Genomic DNA, 19751 nt, shown 5'->3' with positions numbered 1-19751 from the left:
TTCACTAGAGGCGCTTTTGTACCGCTTTGAAGCGTTGTACTCGTGGCTCAGTGGTAGCGTCTCCGTCCCACACTCCGGAGACCCTGGTTCGATTCCCACCCAGCCCGTCTTGCAAGAGTTGAGCCAAAGCCACTTCTCCTCTGTCGTGACGTCACGGTGTCACGTGATTTCATGGTCACCGCCGCGCCTGAGGAGCTGGGTTGAGCCCTCGTAATATGCTTCGCATAAAACATGACACAGAACAAGTAGGCACAGGATGCTGTGCTGACTACCAACTGGAGGGTTTACTGCTTAGCGGTGGGCAGTAAACCCTTGGAAAGGTGAAGAAAACTGAATAAAAATTTTATCACTCAAACTTCAAGGCACATACTGCACTAATCGCTAAGGTAAGCAATTTCTCTATAGGTAAGCCCAGTAGAAGCTTGGCTCTGATACATGACAGCAAGAAAGATGGGCACTGGTCTAATGAGTTGCACAAGGGTGACCAGTCTCATAATATCAGCTTCGCCAGAATACAGCCATGTTTTGTGGCCAAGGATGCAAATGCAGTTTCCGGTCCAATTTTTTCATGAAAAAGGCGCATATTAGAATCGGGCTAGAAACGTAATCAGACGTGAGCTACCGATATTTCTTGAAAATCTTCCTAGGGCAGGCCGAAAATAGGCTTTTTTTAGACAGGCTTTTTTAATAGGCTTTTTTTAGAAAATAGACGATATTTTTAAAATGCCGTCTTTGAGCACTGGCAAAGTGCTGCCATCTATGTAATAGAAAACAGACCACAATAAATTCAGTCCTCGAACGCTCGAAATATGCTGCCATTTATGTGGTAGAACATGAACGCTGAATAACCGCAGCCTTCAAGTGCTGAAAAAGTGCTGCCATTTGTGTAGTAAAGTGCAAAGTGGGCAATAAACGTGCCTTTCCAGTAGTGACACTGTGCAGCCATCTATGTAGTAGAAGAAAAAGCAAACATGCTGCATTGATGCAAATTGCTTTGAAAATGGCAATATTGCCATGGACGAGTTGAGCTTGTCCAAAATGCCTAAAGGGTTAATAGTGAGGCCATTCTCTGATTAGTTAAAAATGTGTGAGGGCCATCTTAAGATCCACACACCTTTCCCTAGGATTGCGCCATAAAACACCACACATCAACCTTTCCCTAGATGGCTTAGAATGTTCTTGCTGCAGGGTTGACGAGTGCACTGACTAGGCTGGGCACTTGGAGTGCTTTTAGGTAGTGGTCAGTGCATTGCATGTCACAGTGGTGAAGTGAAGCATGGTGAAGTGACTGCTGGTGGGTATGCCGTTGTTACATGCTGAATGTTGCGCCACGTAGGATGACATATTTGGACCGAAGGAGTTACATATCTTGTGCTAAGCTCATAACAGTAAATCTCTGCTGGGCAGAATTTGAGCCTCATTGGCCTAGTGGTTTAGTAAGAGCATCTACGTGCATGACATGTAGCACACCAAAATATAATTTAATTTTTGCATGCATGCCTGAGTGGCACAACAGTTGGTAAGAGAGACTGTTGACAGTCGCAGTCTGTTACATGGTGACGTTCGGTATAGTGAAGTGATGTTGGAATCTGTGCTTTTTTCTGTGTCGCGCACTGACCCGAGCCAAATGCGAGGCGTTCGCGTGCCTGTCAGTATAGTGGCTTGACTACACTCCAGCTTGCATCTAGTGTATGGCTTGCGCTTATGTTTCTGGCTGCAGCAGCTTTCTACTATGGTTTGTTTCCTTTTTTGGTTTCACATTTTTGCCTGCCTCCCCTCCCCCCGCCTCCTACGTTTCTTCCTGTACCCTCAACCCCCTTACAGAAGAACCCCCGGTCCGGCGAGAACTTTGATCCGGCGTTCACCCAGGCCAAGCTGAGCTTGAGCCCCGGTGACCCTCTCGTCATGCGCAGCCTGACTGGAAACGAGTTTGAGGGCTTTACCTTCGTCAACAGTCGATTCTGCGGCTCCTGCAGCTTCTAACCTTGTTTACCTCCTCGCACACATGCCACCTGCGCCCTCTGGGTTTAAACCTTTTTTTTTTCCTGCACTGCTGGCTGACGGCGGCACTTGCTGCTTTCGCAGCAGTCTTTTGTTCTTTTTTTGCTATTTAGTTTTGTTTTCTGTTTTTGTTTTTTTGCTGCTGGTGTTACTGTGGCCTGCACTGGCATGCACCATGCTGCCAAACTAAAACCTGGCTGGCAATTTTGCACTCGATTAACCCTCACAGGAAATGGAATAAACCGTGGTTTTGTGGGGTCTGACTTGTGCGAGAGTCAGCAAAGCATTCAAGTTTACAGACAGAATATGCGAGCTGTGTACCACAGGAGGGTGGTTTTTGGAAACATGTAAAGGGTGAGCATAATGACCAGAGGTAGGTGGCTTGCACATGAAATCACAATGTCACGGACACCATGTTTCAGCACAATTCAGAGCTTTTGCGGTAATACTGGAGGCAAACTAGAAATAACTGGACCTGCCTAAGTCACTGACTTTCACTGTGTGATTGCTCTTCAAGCGTGTGATCTGAACGGAGATGTCATTGAAAGCAATCTATAGGTAGGAGAGCTGTCTATTTTCTTTTTAGCTTTGATCGTTTTTGTTGCACTATACATGTGTGCTGTGAGCCAATTAGCTTTCCCAGCAGCTTGAGTAAGGATGACAAGGTTCAATGTCATTGTTGGCTCTTCACAAAGAGCAGGAGCACATTCGGCAAAACTGATGTCTCGGTGTTTCACTACATACTCCCTTAATTGCCAAAAGTGATATGATGATCTCGTGGTGTTGGTAATGCGAGTTCAAGAGATTAATGTATATAGCTGTACACATAGATTTTACTGAGTGTTGTGCAAGAGGCATATTTGGAATGGAAAGTAATGTTAGACTTGTTTTCATATCGTGCTGCTAATGTCGGATGACTTGTCCATCTTTGCTTTCGGCAGGAAAGGCAACATGGAGGCAAAATGTAATCAGACACTGTTCACATGGAGGGTTAGTAGGTGTGCAGTTGGAATAACAATTGGTCCGAATCACACTTTAACAAGTATTTATTGATTTGCTCAATTGCTTTGTCTGCCGTGGGATACTTGCTGCCAAAGCTGCAATGATGGACAGGGCCAGAAGTGCCAAGACGACCCTTCATTGCTTGGATGCCTTATATCACCTTATTTAAGTATACGTTATGGCCACCAGCAGGAGTTGTAACAGCATTCTGTGGTATGTACCATTGCCAAAAACATTGTACTCATGGGATAACAGCACATTAAGATGGTGCTAAAGGGTCAGCCACTGGAATAGTATTTCTCAGGCCTCTTGCACGTGGATAGAAGCACAGGCTTGTTTTGGCTGCAAACGGTTGGCCAGTGAGAGCTGTAAAAAAAAAAAAAACACATGTGCCCTTGAGAAGCTACTACAGTGAACACCGTTGTATTAACAATGTTGCTGGTGTTGTTTGCCTTAGCGGATTCCTTCTACGGATATGTACTACTGTAATTTTCGACAGGTGACTGAGTTTAAGAGTGCCTGTGCAGCGGTGTTCAGGATCAGTACTCTCGCGTGTTCATTTTCGCAAGACCCGGCACCATGTGTGTCGAAGTATATGGCTCACCGTTCTTGACACTGTGTGAGGATAGCGAGCTTGGCATAATGCAGAAAATGATCAGTCTGCCCAGTCATATGATATCCACGAGAGTGGTTGTATTCCCAAAAGTGATCACTCTAAAGTATTGTTGAAGCTTGCCCGTAAAAGGCAGCTGCTTCATCAGTAGTATCGGAGCACTCCTTGAATGAAGCACCTGTCCTGTGTTCACAGCTCTGTTAATATGGTATGTCTTCTTTTTTGTGATTGAAACAATCTTTACGAACAGATGGAAATCATTGTTCGAAGCCTGCATATGGTTTGAAACTTATTTGTATCTCACCGAATTATATTTGCACACTTTGGTTTTAAAAAATGTCTATCAATCTGCATATTAAGGGCAGTGTTGTATCGGTATGGAACATCACTATGATGATTTGCATAATGAATGTGCACCATCTGTCTTGGTAGGCTACAGTCACCTCTTTACTGCTGCATTTTCACTGTGGGCTGCTGTAACTTTACAAAATGTATTCATTGTTTTAAGTAGCGCCGCCCTGTGAGCTATCGACTGCAGTTCATTGGAATGTAGTTACACTGAGCTATATGTGGTGCATTGCGCTGCAAGATATGTGTTCACTTGTTACTGGATATAGTCAGAAGCCATATTGGAATGCTTTTGTTGTGTGTCATGCGTGTGTTATTAGTTCCCACTACACGAATTAGTCGACTGAAGCCTAATAAGCAGCGTTCAAACAATTGGCGTGATGAAAGCAGCACTGCACCACCCATCCCACGACGGCTGTCGCAGGTCATGAAAAATATGAAATGTTCGACAGAATGGTAATGTGTACTGGCCAAGCTTCATAGGAGCAATGGACATGAGAATTTGTGCAAATATGGTCAAACTGAATATTCACAATATTTTGCCAATTAACTTTTAATTTACGAATTTCTTGGAGATGTTGTAATTGCAGAATTAAACTCGGCAAGGACTCGAAGCGTAACTTTTTGTTGGAACTTGAAAGAAATGGCATGAAAGGAGCCGATACATAAAAGTAATTAAACATAAAGATTAACATTAAACTAGGCACATGTGGTACCTAGTCCAATGTCTCATCTTCTTTTGTGCCTTATTTTCTTGCAAGGTGAACCCGCACCAATAGAGCAACAATTCAGTTTTCCTAGAATCTGTGTGCCTTGCCTTAGTTTCAGAAAATTAGTGCTCAATATTTACAGTGGAATGCTTTGTCATTCCACATGTAATGTTTTTAACAGGAGAAATGCAGTGCAATAGATTAACTGGATTAGCAATGCATTTTCACGGCACATGTGTATTTCACGGCACACGTGTGTATTTCTTGGAACTGGTGTCGTAGGCAGTACCTAACATAAAATGGTGCTAAATTTGGGCAGTAGTGGACTTCAGTTCTGCAGTTTCAGCATGCCCCATAAAATAAATTGTTAAAAGTTAATTAGTGAAATGTCTCCGCTATAATGCATGTTACCTTCCATCATTTTTTGAACTCTGGAGTGATTACGTAAAGTAATCGTTACAGAGGTAAGAGTAAGATGCATTCAGAACTGTACAGAAGTGACTTAACCATAATCTTGACGTCGGCTTCTGGGAGAATTGTCATTAATATGATCTAGATCATTCTATCATAGACTGAAAAGCACTGTCAAAGTTGCGTTTTGAATAGCCTAACTTGTCTTTAAAATCTAGAATTGAGCATTGATGAACATGCCATTCTTTTAATGTTTGTCATCTCTGTATAAGCAAATAAAAAACATTTTTTTACGAAAAGAACAAAAAGCTTTTCACATTTGTAACCTTGCACACTGTTGTATAAGCCAACCGTAAGAGCGAATGTCTCCGAGCTGTCTTCAGGTATGGTCATGATATAAATTAACTATTGCCTATTGTCACTCTAATTCTAATGTCCGGCACTTGTATGAAGCCTGGTCAGAATGAGTTTTATTTTGAATCTCTCATTTTTAATTCAGGTCACAAAAACTCGTGTATTCTGTACGTGCGTCACTAGTAGTCTAGTGGGCCATTGGTGGTGCAGCTGAAATGCAGCCACTTGGATTTGGGAGCTTGCCTGGTGACAGCGTTTTCCAGAAACCTTAAGCCTAATTCCCCAGCATACTACTCCCGGAACCCTACCAAGCCTTGAAAGTTTATGCAGGTGGTGGCGTTGGCGTGAACGTAGATCTGCGTTTTTTTTTCTCTACACAATACTCTGCCCAAGCCCCCTGTGGGTTTTTGGCTGGGAATGCCTATTACTTCCCAGTCAGATATATGTACTATTCAGAATCAAGGGCACAATTTTTTTCCCCAATTGCACTCCTAGAGAAGATATTCATTCCTTTCTTGAAGTGTTCGTGTCGCTCATTCTATCACATGCGTTTGTCTACTGTTTTTTCCCTTAATGATTCCACCGGCAAATTTATTGTACTGTCAGCATAAATTGAAACACACAGGAAGTAACTGACGAGAATGTCTGTTGCTCGTAATTACGTGCAAGTGCGACTAGTGATTTATCTGCAGTCGCTTCATAAACGTGGAGTAGTCTAAAGTGTACGTTTTGGGTTATGAATCACACTGTTAAAAATTCAGGTGAACCCATGGAGATGGAGGAACACATCAAGAATATAGTTACAGAATTGTTTGCATTTTAATTTATGCTGAAGTGCACGCGGTTTAAGAATCACGGGATGGCAGAGCTCATTTTCTGTTCTCATGTGTGCATGATGAGAGGAACTGCCGCCATTCATTTCATTTTAATGGCGGTACATACCTCGGAGATATTGTACCAAATGTTGTTGTTCAAGGGAAGGGTGTTAAAGCACTTTCAGTTGTCTAAGGGCTGGAGGATTGGTGCAAAAATTTCGCTCAGAGGTATGGTTTGATGGTGTGTCTCGTTTAATTCTACACTGTGGTGTAGCCGCATTTCCCGGTGCACCTAAGCAAAAATTGTATATGTGTTCTTCGCTGCATTCTTATGTTGTCACTGACATGTAGTATGTATCGTCTGTAGTGTTTGCGGGTCAGATCTTTAATATGAAGGAACGTGGTGATGCCATGTGTCCTTATGACTTGGAACTCATTTCGCATGTACGACCAAATTCATAGTGGTTTGGTCTTGCAAGTGATAGATGGCACCACCGTTTCGTTAACTCTGATTAATATTTGTGACTCTAACTTAACTAGGCATTTAATTGAGGTTTATGCTTTTCTTTCCTTTTTAGCTTAACATTACTGCAAACTAGGCATGCAGTTTTGGTCGATGGCGAATGAAACGCAGAAGTACTGCCGCCAAACGTGGTTTATAACAGAAACAGGCCATCAAATGCTGCCTGTGCGCGAATTTTTGCACGAACGAGAAAGCAGATTTGTGGGAAAAGCAATTGAAAGCTGTCTCTGCGAACTAGTACTGCCAGGACCAGACTGAAGATTAGTGCCGTTCAAGTTTTGACGTCATCACCGCTCAAGTAAACTGTTACGGCGCATATTAGCGTACCGTTACGCGGGCATCGTAGCAGGCATTACGAAGTGTGCAGGCATGCATCTGTGCGACACTTTCCACAACTTGCTAAGATGGTTGTTATTACCTTTGTGTTTACATGATGGTTTTACCAGATGAAATATATACAGTTTTGTTGCGTTCAACGATTCTGTTTGCTTCCTTTTTTGCCGTCTTGACTTCACGCAGGCAGGTAAGGGTGGAACGACACAGAGCTAAGTAAGTTTCATGGTTTGTGGGAGGGCAGGCTTACAAAACACCGGATGCAAGAAGACCAAGAAGGACAGCACAAATACAGAGTATTTCTATTCATGGGTCATGCAGTGGCGAAAAGACACTAAAAAAAAATGACGAGAATTGTCAGTGCAAGGAAATAGCTGAAAGGCATCTGAAAGCTGTTCTTTTTGACAAAAGAATAATGTGCTTGAAGGCGCATACTTGCTGCCTTTAGGATATTTTGGTAAGGTTTGCTGTTCCGTTGTGTAATTCCATAGACCCTTTCACTGTTTACAAGCATAGGCCCTGGACGATTTCTGGTTTTGCTCACCGACGTAGCCCGCTAAATCTAGCAAGCAAGAAAAGCATTGGCCACTCTATCGAGTTGAAGCAGTGCGTTAAAATCTAAGCATGCAGATTTTCAACAGTTTTCCTCTTTACATAACGACAATTTTACAAGTGAACGTTACTGCAAGTTATACGAGAAATTTTATGTCTTAATATTATGGCGTAATGCTCATGTGTTTTATCACAAAACTTAAATATAGACTTTCCACACAGTGGAAGAACTTGAAAACACGCTTTGTGTTCCGGTGCAGCAGACTGATGAGGCCCATGACCGGAAGTTCCTTCGGGCTGCTCTCTCGCTGCTGTTATCGCCCTAGTGAAACAGTCTATAAAGAACAGAGTCGTTAACCAGTACATCTGTAGCAGGAGCATAAATTGTTTTATAGAGGGTACCGCCATTTTGCAATCACAGCGCCATCTATCGTCCGGCACCATGCTGGTATGTGAGATCGCGCTGGTGTGTGCACAGCGAACGAGCTGTTGATGACCAGTGGCAAGTGTCCGTGTTTTCCTGAGAGTTGTCACGTTTTTGCGATTGGGACACTTTTTAGCATATTGGTATCTTGATAGTAGCCGCTGCGGTTACTTAGCGGTGGCCAGTATGATGCTGATCTGCTAAGCACGAGGTTGCGGGCCCCATGCGGCCGCGGTGGCCGCATTTTGATAGGGGGCGAAATGCAAAAACATACGTGGTCACGTGCATCGGGGACACGTTGAAGATACGCTGGTGGCCAAAATTAATCCGGGGTCCCCCACTGCGGTGCGCCTCATAATCAAGTCGTGGTAATCCAGTGTTCCCCACTACGACGTGCCTCATAATCGAATCGTGGTTTTGGCATGTAATACCCTAGAATTGAAATCAGCGCTTGTAGTGGCATCTTGGAATGCATTGTCTCATTATAATGCGTTTGAAACTTTTAAAGTGTGGCGTTAGTGTTTTCGTCGAAAAGGACTGCACGTTAACGATTATGTCGTTATACCGATGCTTTACCCCAGCAGTTCTGAATAAGTCACGGCAGTGTTAGCTTTATGTGCTCCCTGGTTAAACTCGGCAACACAAGCTGTCGTTTCAAGCGTTGTTACTGCAAGGAGCCCTTACATGCTCAAGTGGGCTCTGAAGGCTCCTTATGTTGCTGCCATGCAGTGAAGACGCCGATCCACGGTGCAGGAGAGGTTGGGCATTATGAACTGCATAGCAAGTTTGACGAGTCGGCGCTCGTGTGGTGTGTTAGCTCTTTTGTGTGGTCTCTTACAATACGTGTTTTAGTTAGGCTTGGGCATGTTGGAGCCTCTCTCTCTACGCGCCACCGCGGAAACATGTTGGAGGCACATGAAATCACGCGCAGGAAATGTCTTCGGCAGATGGCTTTAGATGTTGGGTTTGTTGGCTTGTCAAATTTTTACAGTGCCAAGAAAAAGGAAGACAGTGCACTGGCTACATTGTTTCGAGATCAGTACGCACTTATACAGACCTGCCAACTTTAGAGTGTAAAGAATACTGCAGGCGAAAATACAAATTTTTTGTTACAAATACTGAAAATTGTTTAACTCTTTAATAAATAACACATAGATCGTAAGGATGCCATTAACCGGCAATAGTAATCTGTGCCACAAACGGAAATATTCAAGTTCATTCACGAAATATTCACGTAACGGTGGCTGAAGTTTCTCTTGGCGTTAATCTGTTTTTCACTAGTGCTGCGCGCGTCCAAATAACCGAGCGGGTCCGAAAAGTTCAGATCAGAAAATCGTTCAGTAACTGCATTTGTGTGTTGTGAAATAAGTTTCCGCCTTAACCTTGACACGCACACACAAAACAAATCGTAGCAAAATTATTGTTGTCTATACAACAAACATGACCAAACTGTAAATATCAGGAATTAAAATCCTAAAGTGAATGCGGGGATAAAAAAATAAAGACCAATTCGTGACTATTATGTCTTCGGCATTACCCAAGAAAGAGGGGGGACGTGCGCAGCATAACAGGTTGGGAGTTTCTTTTTTCTAGTTGTGTTTTCTTTATTCAACGTTTATATGCAAATATATACACCTATTTTAATAACTATTTCGAAATAGTTATTAGACGCCTGCAGTGGAGAGTGTGCCTTCTGTTTGCCCTTGTTATATCAATTGGCACTGTTCAAATTGTTATAGACAGAAACATGAGAGGGGGCTAAGTAGACGACTTGGTTTGAGGTCGGAGCACTAGGCTTGTCAGTGTGTTATTCCCGATTTCAGTTATGAGGCAAGTATAATAAATGATTTGCTGATTTTGCCGAAGAGGCGCTGAATTTGCCACTGGTAACAGCGCCTGAATTTCAATTCTTAAGATCCTCGTATACTAAAGCTATGCCGTATAAAGGCAGTCAGAACTGAAACATCACAGATAAAATAATCGCTGTCAGTTCAATCCCTCCAATGCAGCGATATGATCAGTTAGTGGCCTGCAAAGATCGCGTTGGTGTTCGTGACATGGAGTCGGATTATGTCTTTGTTTACCAGTGTGAAACATACACGCGTATGACCATGTTCTAAATCCAAAGTGGACCTCCTTCCTAGGCTCTAAGGTAAGTTTTGTCAGTGTTTAGCAAGCCTTGTGTAACGTCACCTCCGAAAGCCGACGGCAATTGACCATGACGACGACGATGATTTATTGGCACCCTCTTTGAAACGGGGCCATGACAAATAGGCTCCTAGCCTGCTTGATTTAATCGGGTATGCCATACGTGCTTTTCATTCTAGCATTTTTGTATACATCTCCTTAATCCTTTTTTTCCTCAAACCTTCTCTATCTACCTTGTGTAACAGGTCCGGTTGTATCAACCTTGTCCCTGCTTTTCCTCCGCCAATACTCTGAACGTCTCTTGCTTGTCTCGACTGCCAACCGGTTGATGTCTTCGTCCACTTTAAATCCAAGTGCTTCCGGAAGGATGTGCTGAGTGGTTCCTGAATTTTTCGCTGCAGCATACACATGCCTTATCTTGTTGCGAATATTTGCTCCGGTATGTTTTTGTACCTAGGCAACCAGCTCGAGCCTCAAATAGTAAGGCACTGGGCTTTGTGTTATCATACAGATTCTCCCTTCTAATTTCTCTCTTCCCATTCTTTTAATTCTCCATGGTCTTTTTTGTTTTCATTCTTTGCATTCAATTCGCTGTCTCTTTTTCATTTTTCTGGCGATTCCTGGCTGTACTTGGTAGCCAACTTTCTTGACCTCTTCCTCCATTCTGTGTCCACCATGGATGGATGGAAGGTAGGAGCGTCCCCTTTGAAACGGGGTGATGGCAGCTGCCACCATGCTCAGCTTTTTATTTTTGTTTAACTGCGTTGTAAGTTATTAAAATTCGCCATTTTCTTTAAATACGTCTTCCTACACTTTTAACCTTATGTCGCCTCTCTGCTTTTGAACCACCAATCCTCCGATCGCGTTTTGCTAATTTCCACCGCATATTTATTTGCATGACTGTTATCTCTGAACCCGAAGGCCTCAGGAAGCGTGACTATACCCTCATCGACAGCAAGATGGATACCATCACATTTTAGTAGGAGGTGTTCTATTGTTTTTTCAGATTTACACACACAGTACATGTGTCTTCTTCTTCGTTAAATTTCTTTTTATAGCTCCGCGTTCTAAGACATCCTGACCTAGCTTCAAAGAGTAGTGCACTGCCTCTTTCTGATCTGCTGTTTCGAGTATCGATATAGTTCAACGCTATGCTTCTTTTTTATTGAATTTAATTTTTGCCTTCCGCGTTTTTAACCTGCCGTTTAATGTTCTTTCTCCGTCCTCGTGTCTGGCATACTTACTGGTTAGCTTCCTAATTCTTTTCCGCCATTGTGAGTCAACGTTCTTTCTGTATAGGTATTTAAATACCTTAGCTGCCCACCTGTTATCGTCCAATTTCTCGGGCATTTTTCTTATAGGATTTTACTCTGAGCTTCCCGTGCTTCGAACTGTCCAGCCCATATCCGCCTGTACTGCTTCGTTTGTGGTTTTCCCGTGGGCACGTAGTACTAATCTTCCAACAGCTCTCTGATTTACTTCTAGTCTCTACTGATCTTCTGCCTTTAAGCACAGGACCGCATTCCCGAAAGTAAGCCCCGGCACCATTACTCCCTTCCAAATACCTCTCAGTACTGCATCCCTGTTGTACCCCCACAATGCCCTATGTTTCATTATCCCGGCATCTCCTCGCCCTTTTGCTGTGAGAGACTGTTCGTGCTTTTCCGTGTACATCTGCCCATTGTTTACCCATACCCCGAGATATTTGTATTCGGCCACTCGGAGTATTTCATGGCCTTGTATTTTAAGCCCCTGATCAGTTGTATCGTTGAAAAACATCCCACCGGACTTAGCTACAGTAAAACTGAAGCCTAAGCTGTCTCCTTCGTCTCCACAGTAATTAACCAGAGTTTGCAAATCTTCCTGGATATCTGCTAACAGTGCACTATCGCCCGCATACATTAAACCCGGCAGTCGTTGCTCAACAACCTTTCCGCCTAATCTGTACGACGAATTATACCCTAGATTGCTTCCTTGTAGCCTTCTTTCCATACTTATCATATAAAACATGTACAGCAGCGGCGATAGAGGACAACCTTGCCTTAATCCATTGTGTGCCACGACAGTTGTCGTACTCTTAATTCCTTCCCGTGTTATTTCAACATTATTTTATGGATATATTTCCTGTAGAAAATCAATTACCTCATGACCGATACCTTCATCTTTTAATGTATTCCACAGGAGTTCCCTGTTCACGTTGTCGTATGCACCGCTTATGTCCAGGAAGGCTAAATACAGAGGTCTATTTCCCGCCTTAGCTATTTCAATGCACTTGGTAAGCACGAACAGGCTATCATTTAACCGCCTACCACTTCTGAATCCGTTCTGAAGTTCTCCGAGTATTCTATTACTTTCTACCCATGACTGCATCTTTAATTTCACCGCCTGCATCGCCAGCCTATATATAACTGATGTTATCGTAATTGGGCGGAATAATTTTATGTTCGTCTTATCGCTTTTCCCTTTATAAATCAAATTCATTTTACTCGGCTTCCAGCTGTGCGGAATTTGCTTATTTGTTATGGCTGCCTTCAATGTTTTTATCAGCGTTTCCTTGCTTCTTGGGCCAAGTTCATTAATTAACTTGATTGGGATTTAGTCTATCCCTGCTGACGTGCATTTTGGAACATTTGCTTCCTCCTTTTCCCAGTTGAGATTGGTCAGGTCTAAGCTGTTTTCTATTGTGCTATCCTGTGTTGCTCCCTCATTTGGGGCGATTACCCTATCACCTTTCCTAAATGACTCAGCTATAAACTGAACCAATGTAGTTCACAGCGTCATCTCCCTCTAAACAATTTCCCTCGGCATCGCGAATCTGTTCCTGCTTTCTGTGATTCGCTTTACCCAGCCAGCTTATATGGTTCCAGAATTTTCTTGACCCCCCTTTAGTTGCATCGCGAACTTCAGCCAGCCAGCTATCAGAGGACCGATTTATTTTAGCCTGGACGAGGACCTGCACTTGTTGTTTCTTTTGTCGATAAGATTCCCATTTTTGGCATATTTCCTCTTCAGATAACTGCGCCCTCTTTGCTTCTCTGTGTTACCGTGATGCCAACCGTCGTTGTTCGATGGCCTCCCTAATTTCCTTATTCCACCAACTTCGTGGCTTCCTCTTTCCTCTCCAGCGGTTTACTCCTTTTACTTTTATTTTTGTACTAATGAGTAGTTCTAACTGATTATAATCCCACTTTTACATGGGATGTTTTTCCATTGCTTCCTCTGTGCTGGCCACTATTTGCGCCGTTTGTTCTTCATTTAATTTTGCGTACTCCTTTTGACTTCCCTGCATTTCTCTTTTGAGCAAGGCTTCCAACTGTAGACTAGTACACTTATGATCACTTTCGGGGCTCTACTTCCCCTCTTCGTCTATTTCCATTATTGCGAGCTTGCTATGCATCCCCTGCGACATTAAGTAGTAGTCAATGGCTATTTGTCTGTTACGCGATTCCCACGTGATTTGTCCCTCACTTACTTTCTCTATTTGCTATAACAAGGTTGTGTCGCTCACAGAAGTCTAGCAACTTCCCATTTGCGGAACTTGGAGCGACCTCTTGTGCCAGGATAAGGAATCTGGTGCCTCGCATTGACGTGACTTCAGTAGTGCATGCTTGAAGACGCTATCCCCATTCTGCTTGAGTTTGCATAGTGCCGCATATTGAGGGAAATGAATTTGTGAAAATCTGCAAGTCGATCACCATGTAAGATGCTTTCTCAACGAAAAACTCTTGTCTACAGGTTACATTTCTACCTTAATGAATTTCTGCCTAACCAGTGACCCAAATTAACGTGAAAGGAAAGGGGTTAGATCCGGAAAGTGCTTGAAGTATCTTAAGAAAGGCAATCGCGATAAAACGATCCTGTTCTGTACACTGGCTGCTTGTTCAAGAAACCGAGAACGACAAAAGTAAGTCTCTATTTCGAGACATAGCAGAAGTGGGTACAGATTTTAGTAAATACAAAAGAAATCACACTAGAAAAGAACAAATCAACAGGTAATATGATAGTCGTATAGCAAGAGTGGATACAGATTTTAGTGTATACAAAAGAAATGACACTAGTAAAGAAGAAATCAACAGGTGATATGATTAGGCAATTGCTCAACAAACTCTTCAAATGGCAGTGCGCGAAATGAACCATCCAAACTGTTCCAGACTTCAGTCGTAAGGGGAAAGAAGTAAAATTAAAAAGTAGTCAATATGTGGCCTACAAAGAACGATGTTTAGCGGATGGCTTTGTCTGGTTGAACGTGCGCTCGAAGATGCAAAAGGGAAAGCTGCCTGAATGCTGGATGACTTGTGGACAATCTTATGCAGCTTATGCAGATGATAGGTTCATGTGTGCGTCTGTTTGGGAGTCTGCAACGATATATGTGCGCGTGTGATGAAGGTGAAAAGCTGCGATCATAACGAGCATAGATGAATCTGACTGTTTTTTTCTGAATTGATTCCAAGTGGTCAGTGTCACGCGCGCAATGAGGGGACCCAACAGTTGAGGTGTGTTATAGTATCGGGCGAACTAGTGATTTGTAAGCAGCTAGCTTACGTTCTTTTGTTGCATTTTTCAAAAGACGTTTAAGGTCACCAAGTTTCAAAAGCGCTTTTCCAGATATGTGGTGAATGTGACTATGCCATTTTAAGTTATGTGAAAGAATAAAACCCAGGTATTTGAAGTCGCTAATACGAGACAAGTGGTTGCCATTGGCTTTGTAAGAAAAATGCAATGACTTCTTTTTGTTACCAAAGGACATTGCGATTGTTTCATTAGAGAGTTTTAGAATAGGAGCCCCAAAGGTTTTGGGGCCCCAAAGAAATAGCATCGAAGCCACTGCGCATGCGCCAGACGCATAATGCGTATGGGTTTTGCGTTGGGAACGCTATTTCACCGATTTAGCGGGAGCTCAAATAGCGTTCCCAAAAGCTTTGCGTCAACAAACATGGCGGCATCCATCGAAGCGACGGCTCTGACCTAGCACCAAACTGGGTTCGATTCGCGGTAACGCGTGAAGTTCGCAAGCTAGGAGAAGTGACTGCAGTTATCGCTTTCTCTCAACTAGCGTATGTTATGAAGATTGATTGATTAGACGCCGCTGATTCCGAATTCGAGTGTGGATTTTATGGCTCGTAGGCCTAGCACGGCTAAGCTTGGCTGGTGAAGGCACGTAAAGTTGGTTTTGTTGCTCAAAACTAAGCACAACTAATTGTTTGCTGCTTGAAGAATAACCTCTAAATTGTAATTAAACGCAAATACACGCAAGTCAAAATTACTATTCATATCATAAAATGGAATATTTTATTTAATTATTTTTAATCATTTTTTTAGACGCCGTAGCGGCGCTGTCAGCGCAAGACGCTATCCGCAAACGCAAAGCCCTATTCTAAAGCTCTTCACTCCTACGTGCCCCAACGCTAACACCCGCAAAGCTGTTTGGGGCCCCAAAATATTGGGGCCCCTATTCTAAAACTTCCTATTAAAGGTAATTTGTGAAATTTGCGAAGTTATTTCTGTGAAGGCCCATTCAGTGTCACGAGGTGCATCTAGACCGTGGAGCGCATCGACACTTCAAGGGGGGGGGGGGGGGGGGGCAGAGGGTTTGGCGAGGAGTTGCGTAATTTTGCGCAAGTTCAGTGAAAAAATTTGTAGGACTGCTAAGCTTTGCTTTTAAGAGTGGAACGCGATAGCATTAAAAGATTCCTGACTGCTTCTCACGCTTCCCGGTAAATGGAGCGCATGTAACCGTAATGTTTACCAGGAAGCGCTGGCCGCGAACGCTATGCACGAAGGCGGGCTTTGTGCTAGAAACGCAGCCTCTTGTGTGAGCCGCAATGCGGCAGAGGCGAGCGCCCACTGGAGGTATTGCAAGGAAGGGGGCAAGCCGCTCCGTGGCCCCCAAGACGCGCACAGGCGAGCGCAAATCGCAGACACCGCGGCCGGTCTGTGAATTATAGAAACGCTGGAAAAGGTGTTTCTTTGAGTTTTCTCGTATCAGATTTATGTTTTCTCGTATAGTCAAATTACAACCGAGAGCGATGATACCTGTTGGTTGTTTGTATGTCGTAGTTTACGATTTTTCAATGTATTCTAGCCTGAGAAATTCAATTCTGTAAATTCTTTGCGTCACAAGGATCGCCTGGGTATGGCTGATTCGAAAAACTTTTTGCCTAAAAGACGCCGGTGCCGGATTTTCTGCGACATGGGCTCCTTGAAGGGGCACCAAAGGCAAATACTAAGTTCACGTGGACTGCCTAAGTACCATTCCAGAAACCTTGGCATGCTTGTTTCGTGCCAGGAAAAAACAGTTTACGAGAAAATTGCATCTGGAGAGTCCGCATACCTTTTTCGAATTTCAAATCTCCCGCCACCCAACCGGGGCAGTAGTGTCGCTAATACGGCTTCACCAGCCTTTGCTGCAGTCGATGAGTAAAACGGCGACCGACAGGCGGCGCTGTTGCTACGCTCGAGCGGTGTAGCAACGCCACCTAGACTTTTCCTCTAGGTGGCGGTGGGTGTAGAGGGCGTAGCGTTGAGGAGGGAGCGTGAAAGAGCGGAGAAACGACGCGCAAAGGTGGAGAAGGAGAGTGTCGTTATTTTACGAAGTTTAAATGGTTTTAAAGGGTCACTAAAGGGTTAATATTAAGTCAACGTGGACTGTTGAAATACCGTCCCAGGAACCTCGAAACGCTTGTTTCATGCGAAGAAGAGACTTATTTTAAGAGAAAATGCGTTCTGAAGCGTCCGCGTACCTCTAGCGGAGTTCAAAGCGCCCGCCCTCCGATCGAGGAGTGGCGACGTCATGGTATCATAGTGACGTTGCGCCGTCGGTGAGTAAAACGGCGCCCGCAGACGGCGCTACGGCTTTTCTGCGCAAAACGCAAACGCGCGTTCAGAGACAGAGCCAAGATGGAGCCGACAGCAGCGCGAAAGCGGAACTATGGTGGCTAGCGGAAGGGAAAGCGCGCGGCGATAAGCTGGTTCTTTTTTTATGACGCCAACTTTGACGCTCGTTGCAATGGACGACCCTGACAGCGACACATTGGCTCGCGATGCTGGGCTCGACTTCAGCGATTTAAGCACTGATGAACGTGACCTGCTGCTGAGGGCTCGCGCTGCCGGCGCCATTGCGTACTACTACGACGGCAACTGTATGTCATGGCTGTACATATTCGCACATTTGCAGCTTTTCCTTCGTAAAAACCAAATGCTGCACTGCCTTCGACCTGCAGTTGTTCTTGCGCTTCGGAGAATGCAGGCGAGACCGACGGAGCAGCGCTACGGGAAAGTATTGCTTTGAAAGGCACTCCACAGGACTTCAGTAAGTCGGCGTTGAACTCTTAATCCTCTGGACGAAAGTGCAGCGAGCACAGTGTGCCATTTCTCGGCTCTTTGCCAACGCGCTGTGGCAGAGGTACGGCACTTACCCACTTCGAACGGAGAGGTTCCCTCTTTGGCACACAGTGATAAGTAACGTTGGATTCGTCGCTGCAACCGCCCTTGGCCAAGTTGCGCGGACCGTTCACGCATCCCACGACATCACAAGGACGTGGCATTCTCCCTGCTTGTTCCAAGTGCAAGTTTCGCGAGCCAACAGAACCAGCGCAGCACGACGCGATAACGAAACGGCTGAAACTCCAAAGCGGGGGCGGCGCAGAGTCGAGCGTGCAGAGTCCAGCGAAAACGAAACCGTTCGACCACCCATACTAGACACCATACCCATACTACTGAAGGGTAACGTAAAAATGTTATTTCTTCTTAGAATCGAACAGAAATAGACAAGTAGCATTGTCTTCTGTCTTATAACCTAATGAAATGATCCTTTTAATACGAGTAGTTGAGTTCTAGTGACATAAATTATGATGAGGAGTGCCTTCGTCATCGGGCTAGTACCGGAATGTCGCTAGGGGGTCTCAAATCGTGTCATGCGTTTACCTCAATTTCTCGGTTACTAAAGCTCTGTTCGCCATTATATCGACGCCTTAGATGTTCTAGAGCGTTGCTTTATCACTATAACTTGACTTCATAGCAACCTTTAGTGTCCCTTTTTAAGAACAGTGGTGGACTCGGCGATGCAGCTGATTTTTGGTCAAGTGGCGCAGACCGTTCGGGCATCCCGCGACATCACATGGAAGTTGAATTCTCTGCTACTTGCAGTTTGCGCGAGTGTTGCAAGCCACCAAAAGCAGCGTGGCACTACGCGATAACGAAGCTACTGAAACGCGAAAGCGTGGGCGGCGCAGAGTCGAGCGAAAACGAAACCCTTCGACCGCCCGCGTCGTTGCCAGCGGTAATTTCCAATGAGTTCTTTTTTTTTGAAAATGAAGTAGAACTGGACACGTTGCATTTTATTTTGTCTCATAATGCAATGAAATAGTTTTTTGCGACAAGTGGTTGAATAATAGTGCCAGAATTTAACTGAGGAGTGCTTTCGTCATCGGCCAAGTGTTTGAATGCCTTGGGGGAGTCTTAATCATGTCGTGTATTTATCTCAATTTATCGATTATTAAGGCTCTGTTCGCCATAATATTGATGCCTTAGAGATTCTCGAGCACTTATCATTTTAGCCTGACTTAGTATTTGCCTTTAGTGTCCCTTTAACGCTATCGCGTTTCCGTTTCCATTCCCGTTCCAAGAGACCCCTTTGCGCAGCTCTTCTTCGTTCTCATACTAGCAGATTTTCGCCGTTTCGTGCGGTGTCACGGCCTGCTATAATTGTTGCCGAGCAGCTGATGCTGCTCTTGGCGCCTGTCGCCAGAGGCGTAGCCAGGGGGGGGGGGGGCTTATGGGGCTTCAGCCCCCCCCCCCCCGAAATTTTTTCGTGCTGTCCGTGCACCGCCGACCAACGCGACCCCCGGTGCCGGAAATCACTCTGGATTTTGTCTAGAATGTCTTTTTGACGCTCGAAAAGACATTTAACCGCGAAGATTGCGAACTCGGGCTGGATTTCGTGGCAACGCCCATACACCGGCAGTCACATAACGCCAAGCAGTCCCATCCGAGCACAATGTTTCAAGGGCGCTTTGATGGTGAGCGGGCTCGCCGCGGCATCTCACTGAGGCCACGGAATCTATGGAGCGCATAGATATCAATTGCGAAACTTTATGGGTATAAATCTCATAAGCTCTTGATGTGAAACGTGCATTGACATTTCCAAAGTTGTGCTTTAAATTTTCAATCGTGGAACTTTGTGGGTTTAATGTTGTTATAAACATTTGACGCCAAAGGTCCATTGACTTTTCTAAAGTCTTACATCGGAACATACAACGAGACAAGCCAAATCAACACACTAGCAGACGAGTTGACAAAGCACGCAGCGAGGTCCAATGAGACGATGTGTTGGGGTGGTTCATTTGTGCCGTCATGTCACATAAAAAAAATATCAACACTTTCTTAACCTACGCCAGAACAACCACGTCAAGACACTAAAGCCAGCCAAAGTAACTACGTTCTTATTTATTTTTTCTACTTTGACTTTTATTCGCCGAGAACACATTGAGCCTCTTCAATTTTTGTTGTTCTCGCTACC

General features: G+C 44.3%; 1 protein-coding gene across 3 annotated transcripts in view; it reads left to right on the top strand.

Annotated features, from left to right (window-relative positions):
- The window catches only part of Pkc53E (Protein C kinase 53E), a 235858-nt gene that overhangs the window by 193941 nt on the left and 22166 nt on the right, over nt 1-19751 (top strand). For 2 of the 3 annotated variants that reach the window (XM_065431310.2, XM_065431312.2), the window contains one exon: nt 1825-7253. The exons of the other annotated variant lie outside the window; for it this stretch is intronic. In XM_065431310.2, the coding sequence (XP_065287382.2) occupies nt 1825-1983 (159 nt within the window). In that variant the 3' untranslated portion in view covers nt 1984-7253. Of the gene's footprint in view, nt 1-1824; nt 7254-19751 lie in introns of those variants that run through there. 3 annotated transcript variants of the gene reach the window in all.

This window comes from Dermacentor albipictus, chromosome 8 (genome assembly GCF_038994185.2).
Source record: "Dermacentor albipictus isolate Rhodes 1998 colony chromosome 8, USDA_Dalb.pri_finalv2, whole genome shotgun sequence".
In the NCBI taxonomy this organism is placed as follows: Eukaryota; Metazoa; Arthropoda; class Arachnida; order Ixodida; family Ixodidae; genus Dermacentor; species Dermacentor albipictus.
The sequence above is the reverse complement of the archived record's forward strand: the minus strand, read 5'-3'. Positions and strand labels throughout refer to the sequence as shown.